This window comes from Pyrus communis, chromosome 2, assembly GCF_963583255.1.
Source record: "Pyrus communis chromosome 2, drPyrComm1.1, whole genome shotgun sequence".
NCBI lineage: Eukaryota > Viridiplantae > Streptophyta > Magnoliopsida > Rosales > Rosaceae > Pyrus > Pyrus communis.
This window is the reverse complement of record NC_084804.1, coordinates 35788344-35795450: the sequence shown is the minus strand read 5'-3', so window position 1 is coordinate 35795450 and position 7107 is coordinate 35788344. Positions and strand designations below refer to the sequence as shown.

Below are 7107 nucleotides of genomic sequence, written 5' to 3'. Positions count from 1 at the left end.
CGGCTAGGGCTGTGTGATGCCCAGTAGGAGGTCGTGCTCAACTCTCGGTACATGTTGCTCCTATGTAGAATCTTTTAGGGTGATGAGGACAAACCTTGTTTCCGAGTATGTCCTTCCAGTGTTCGTTTGCCCTTGGCGTGCCTTTTGTGCCGAGTTGTTACGTTCGTTAGAAAACTTCGCATCCGCCAGGATCTATGCCTTTATCATCGAGCGTTTGGATTGGGCGGAATAATGCGTCATGAGGATGACTGCGTGCGTTTGAAGGTAAAACTTAAGCTTTCGGATTGCAACAACTATTGCCAAAGTTAGCTTTTGAATTTCTGATAGCATCGATGAGAGCTTTTGAACAATGAAATACAGGTAGTCGGGCCCCCAGCTCTTCTCGTATGATGGTAGAGCTTATTGCTACTTCAGATACCGTCAAACATGTGAATCAGTCCTCCTCTGCTTCCTGTTTGGATAGTAGAGAGGTGATGTCAGGCACTTCTTCAAGTCCTTGAATGTGCATTGGTGTGCCTCGTCCCAAAGTGCATGTTTTTCTGCCAGAGCGAAAAAGTCTGCTAGAGCTAGATCTTCTTTCATGATCAATTTTTGGAATAGTGGGAGGTCTGCTGGAAGTCCTTTTTGGAAGGTTGCTCTAGTTATCGAGTCGTTACATCCGACTATCCTTGCCTTCTCTACTTTGAACCTCTTCACATAGTCACGAAGCGACTCTTTTGGGTTCTTCTTGACGTTGAACAAATGGTCGGACTTCTTTTTGATCGAGCGATATGATGAATATTCTTTGGTAAAAACCAAAGAAAGTTCGTCGAAACTTCGAATAGATAATGGCGGCAGGGTGTAGAACCAATCTTGCACCTTGCCTTGTAGAGTGGTGGTGAATATCTTGCACATGAGATCGTCGTTGTTTCGATAGATGATCATTGCACTTCAATAGTGCTTTAAGTGTCTCTTCGGGTCTTCATCCCCTTCGAAAGATGTGAAATGTGGCATGCTGAACTCACGTGGAGGCTCTGCCTGCTTAGTCATGTTCCATTATAGTGCGTTGTCGGTGAGCTTGTTGTGTTGGAAATCACACAATCGCTTAGTCAAGAGTCTCTCTACTTTTTCATGAATTTGCCTTTGTTAAGGTAGCAGAGCTCTCGGCTGCCCTTAGTCGTGACTTGCTGTTCTAGGATGCTCTTCCATGTGTTTGGCTCGTCTATGCCGCGGATACGGTGTGTGTGGTGCGTTCCTAGCAAGCGAGCGAGTTTTTCGCAAGTTGCCACTTGAACTTGAGTCGAATTACGTGACTACTTCTCTCCGTCCGTCGTGCTGTTTATTCCGATATGAGGTGGATGATGCTCTTTGCAGGCTTAGCCGCGAATGAACATTTTGCTTGGAAGGTTGCTCATGTTGACTATCAGAGTGTGACCCCAACCGTGAATGTATGCTCATCCGTGGGCCTAGTTGAGAGTGCACACTCATCCACGCGCTAATACGAGAGTATACGTTATCTCGAGGGCCTGATCGGGAGCGTACACTGCCCAAATGCTCAGTTTGTGACTGGTCGAGTGGCTGCTTGCCGGGACGCTATTGGAGGGGTTCTTTGTCTGCCCTTGTTCTACTTCGGGACACCTCATTTGGGGGCACGTTGCACCTCGGTGCATTGCAAGAGCTGGTACACCAGGGTCGTTTGCTGTGCGAGGGCGCTCGTCAACTCTATGACTTGTCGAGACAAATGTTGTTCTCCATTTCGGTTGGAATAGCTTGGAAGAAATGCGCCTCCTTGAGCTGTGGAAGTGTGGTAGACTCTGGGTGAGAGATTTAAGTTAGGAAATGTCAAATTCGCAGAAGAATGTGGTGAAAATGTTCCCAGTTCGATCATTGGTCCGAAAATTTGGAGCCGGGACGGTTGAACTAATCTTGGATCGATTTGGGCTACTTGGAAGGCCACGAGAGCAGGCTGGGCCATGGGAGTAGGTTGCTCGATGGGAGTAGGTTGGGCCACGAGAGCAGGCTACTCGGCGGAAGTAGGCTGGGCATGAAACTAGGCTGTTTGGCGTGTGGCGCACGTGGGTGCGAGGCTAGGGCTCGGCTTGGCAACGCGTTGGGCTTGGAGTGACATGGCTTAAGCCGTCGTTTTGGTGTCGTGGGCATTGGATGGCACAACTTGGGCTTGCTTAAATGGCACGGCTCAAGCTGTGGTGGTGGTGCTATGGACCTCGCCGCAGGTGGTGGCCACCGCGGTGGTTGCCATGGTAGAGCCCCATTTATGATCACATTTAGCCTCGTTGATCGCCGCAGTCCCATTTCTTAAATATTGGAAACTTCACTTGTGGAATTTTCTAAATCTCAAGCCATTGTATTTCTCTTTTATGTTTTATCAAATAATCTTTGCAAATAAAAAATTCTAATAATAAGAAAGTACAAAAAATATACAAATGGACAAGAAAAAAAATAGAGAAAAACCTTTTATGCGAGAGTCTTCTACAAGTGTGTGTACTTCAACTCTCAATGAAAGCCCCAATTTGTGGATGCAAATTTCCGCCTCCTTCTTCTTGGACAAAATTGCACCTACAAAACAATTAACACCTTAGGGTCAAGGCTAAGAGCCTCACGCGCCCACGATAAATTTGTTGGGGGGGGGGCGTGCTTTGGCCAAAGAACCTCCGATGCCAAAGTTAGAATTTAGAGAGAAAAATGTTTAGAGAGTTTTTGGAGTTTTGCAAGAGTGTTGACTTAGGTTTTTAGAGAAAAATTGGTAGTATTTATAGGGCATGGCTGGTCCCCTTTGGAGAAAAGGTGGTCGGCCTTTGGGATGCTTTTTGTGTGCATTTTGTGGCTTAATGTGTGAGTTATTTGGCAATTAATGGATTAATTAGGTAATTAATCCATTAATTAGCCAATTAACACATTTTTGGAATGAATATTTTGGAGGTTATGAAATATTTACCTTGTGGAAAATATAGGATGGGGATGGATGAAATAACTTTGAATTTGTTGCCTATTTTGGGCACTTTTGACTTGATTGTGGAATGTTTGTCCACTACTCGCGCGTATGAATTCCGGTGCTCCTCAAGGGTAATTTTGTCCTTTTAGCCCAAAAATCTAAGTGCCACCTCTTGATTATTTTTGGCTCCACACATTTTTTTTAAAAAAAACAAGTAAGTATAACAGTTAATGATATCATACTATAACATTCGATGACTGATTAAGAGTGAAAAATGAAACTATTTCTAAAACTGAATCAAGATACTATTTTACAAAATGTAAATTTATACCAAAATTTTCCCATAATGATTTTGTTTTTTTGTTCTTTTTTGTGTTTTATTTTGTATATAATTTAATTAGATGACAGATAAGTACTGAAAAAATAGAACTATTTCTTATTTGTAACACTATTTTGCAAACTGGAACTATTTCTAATACAAGATTATGACATTATTTTGCAAAGTCTAAATTTATACTATATTTTCCTAGAATGATTTTTTTTTTTTTTTTTTTTTTTGGTGCCTTATTTCCTTATATTTGTAGTTAGATGACATAAAAGTACTGTTTTTCCTTAGAATGATTTTGTAAAGTCTAAATTTATACTATATTTTCCTAGAATGATTTGTTTTCTGTGTCTTATTTCAATATATTTGTAGTTAGATGACATATAAGTACAGAAAAAAAAATGAACTATTTGTTGATTTGTAATACTGTTTTCTAAAGTGTAAAGAGTGAAAAATCGAACTATTTCTGAAACTGGTTATGACATTATTTTGCAAACCGTAAACTTATACCATATTTTTCAATGATGTGTCTTGTGTTTGTATATATGATTTTCATGGTCCTTTTTATGTGTATGAATGTATAAATTTGATTGAAAAATATAGAGATCAATTTGATGTTTGTACTTACAAGTCATTCTTTTGTTGTGCACAAGTCAAGCATCTTTGAATTTCTATTGTGAGGTTGTTGTCACCTTTGACTTCTATTTTGTCTCTATGCCAAAACACAAAAAAAAAAAAAAAAAAAAAAAAAAAAAAAAAATCATAGAAAACCAGGAAAAAAAAAGAAATTGTATTATGAAATTTGATTTGTCTTATCAACATAAGATTATAGTTTGTAATTGAATTATGGTTTTGTCCTTACCACTTGCACAACATGTTCAAAGTATTGATCTGTATTACCATGTATCCTTGGTAATTTGGAATTGTAGTGTGTCATTTTTCCATCTTTAATGTCCCAAAGCTACCAAGCTAAAATGAAAGTAATGCTTGATAAGTATGAAGACCTTTCCAACTTTATCCACATTATCTTGTAAGACTCTCTTCAATGTTTCGTCACTATGCTCCTAAACACTCTTGCTTTTTTCTATCTTCATGTCATTCTAAACCAACAACACACATTTATTTATGAATCTTAATCATAAGTAACACTATTTCTTAAACTAAACCAAAACACTATTTATGAAAGTTAATTAAATTTACAAAATATTTATCAAATCGCACAAACACAAATTTTTGTAAACATAACTATTTGGCACTTACAAAGATGAAGGAAGGAAGATACAAATTTTGTTGTTGTCCTATTTTTTATTCATTTTCTACCATTATGTAGAATGAAGCATCAATTATGTTGGCATCTATTGCCCCATCCACGAACAATGATGTTAGATCTGTTTTTAAGACAACATGCTCAATTGCCATGGACCATTACCTTGGTTGCATCCAGAAGTAGTCCCTGTGTAAGAAAATAAAAAGTATTATATATATAACTTTTCCTTTGTTTGCTTTGGCTTCTTTGGAGGCTTCTTTGCATGTTTCTTTAGTAATGGGATTTAAGGGTGATTGAACCTTTTGCTACTCCTTTTCTTTCTCGATAATTGGTTCTAAGGGTTAGCTTTGTGACAGAACAATTGAAGGGCTTTCACTGTTACTCACAACATAGATGTATTTGGCATTCTTTTGTTTTTTCTGCATAGGGATATAGTCATAGTCTGGATCGACATTTGGTTTACAATCATCCCTCTTTCGTATATTTTTTACTAGTGTTCTCGTCTTCTTCTTGGCAGTTTCCTTTCCTTCCTCTTCAGGATCCTTGCTAGTTGGGGTCTGCATTTGAACTTCTTGTTGAACTGCAGAGGTCTCTTTTGTAGTGTCAGTGTCTTTGACTTCATGTTCTTGATCCTCCTCAGCTTGATTCTCCATTTGGACATCATTGTGAACAACTTTTTCATTTTCATCTAAACCATCATCAGTTGCATGCTCTTGTACTGGATCCTCCATAGCCACATAATTTTCAGTTGCATTCTCCTGAACTGGATCCTCCTTAGCAACATCCTTCTTATATGCATGCTCTTCAACTAGATCAACCTTATATGGATATTCTTTAGATGGTTCCTCCTTTTCTGGATCCTTTTCACTTGGATCCTTAAAATTTTGATCTTCCTCATCTTTGTCAACTGGATTCTTCTCATTTGCAAAAGCATTTTTCATTAAACTTTTTTGGGATATCAAGTTCGGAATCATTTAGATCTGGTACTATTGGTTGCTTTTCTGGTAACTTGTTCTTCAAACTTCCAATTTCATCCAAAAGTTTATTGACTTTCATAGAAGCTCTTATGTTGTTTAATTGCAACTATCTCATTTCAATTTTCATTGAACTAATTTTCTGCTTGTCCTCATCTTATTCTCGTGAAAGCCTTTCGATGTTTCTGTTGAGTGCTGTAGTTGTTTGATTTGTTATGATTGAATTTGTGTTTAAAGTTGAGTGCATACATCATCATTTGACTGAGGACTAGATACCTTTTTTTATTTATGCTCACACATCTTTTAAACTCTTCAAAACCTTCCACACCTATTGTTGTATCAATCCCGATGATGTCTTTTTGATAAATTGCATGAAGTTTCACCAATTCTTCATTATACATTTGATCAAACGATAACTGACCTTCATTGATGGTGATACTGTGATCTTCTTGAGCTTTAGTTCTCTTCCTTTTCCTTCATGTTGTCTTTTTTTCTTGGAAGACTCATTTCTTTGTTCAGGAGAAGGAATTGCATTTTCTTGTTGGTTTATGTTGGCATGGTCATTTGTTGGTTCTTCAGAAGGTATAATAGCAGGAATCTGCTCACTTGGTTAAGCATAAGGAATATCACCACCCATTTGAACATAGTCACATATTAAATAGTTGTTAAATTACATAATAATGTCATTATTTTTGGTTGATGAGATAGATTCAGATAGGAGCTGTAAAGATAAACGATTTCTAGTTTATTAGTATGACACTAGTTCTAAAATTTTTATAAATTAGAGTTGCACTGTTTATGTTTTTTTTTTGTAACATGACACTATTATTGGATTTGTAGTATTAGAGACTATACATGTTACAACCCATATTGCCCAGGGGAGTGGATCCTGTAAGCCTTATATGTATTCCCATCTCTACCTAACACGAGGCCTTTCGGAAACTCACTGGCTTTGGGTTCCATTGGAACTTCGAAGTTAAGCGAGTTCACAAGAGGACAATCCCAAGATGGGTGACCCACTGGAAGTTTTTATGTGAGTTCCTAGAAACAAAACTGTGAGGGCATGGTCGGGGCCCAAAACAGACAATATCGTGTTATGATGGATTCGAGTCCGGGATATGGTGGGGGCCTGGGCCGAGATGTGACAGTTTGGTATTAGAACCAATCCCTGACCGGAAGTGTGTCGACAGGGGTGTCAGGCCCATAAGGGGGGTGGATTGTTACATCCCACATTACCCAGGGAAGTGGATCCTGTAAGCCTTATATGTATTCCCATCTTTCCCTAACACAAGGCCTTTTGGGAACTCACTGGATTTGGGTTCCATCGAAACTTCGAAGTTAAGCGAGTTCGCGATAGAGCAATCCCAGGATGGGTGACCCATTGGGAAGTTCTTGTGTGAGTTCCTAGAAACAAAACCGTGAAGGCGTGGTCAGGGCCCAAAACAGACAATATCGTGCTATGGTGGCGTCAAGCCCGGGATGTGGGAGGGGCTCGAGCCGAGATGTGACAATACAGATGTCACTGTTTATAGAAATGCTAAGAGAAACTATCTATACAACGTCAAATTTAAATTATTCCTAAATTATTATTATGACACTATTTCTGAAA

At 38.8% G+C, this 7107-nt stretch overlaps 1 protein-coding gene across 1 annotated transcript; it reads right to left on the bottom strand.

Annotated features, from left to right (window-relative positions):
* Positions 1 to 420: 420 nt before the first annotated feature.
* Positions 421 to 924, bottom strand: LOC137725124 (uncharacterized). The gene has a single exon (XM_068463713.1). The coding sequence runs from the start codon at positions 922 to 924 to the stop codon at positions 421 to 423; it is 504 nt and encodes a 167-aa protein (XP_068319814.1).
* Between the last annotated feature and the right edge of the window lie 6183 nt (positions 925 to 7107).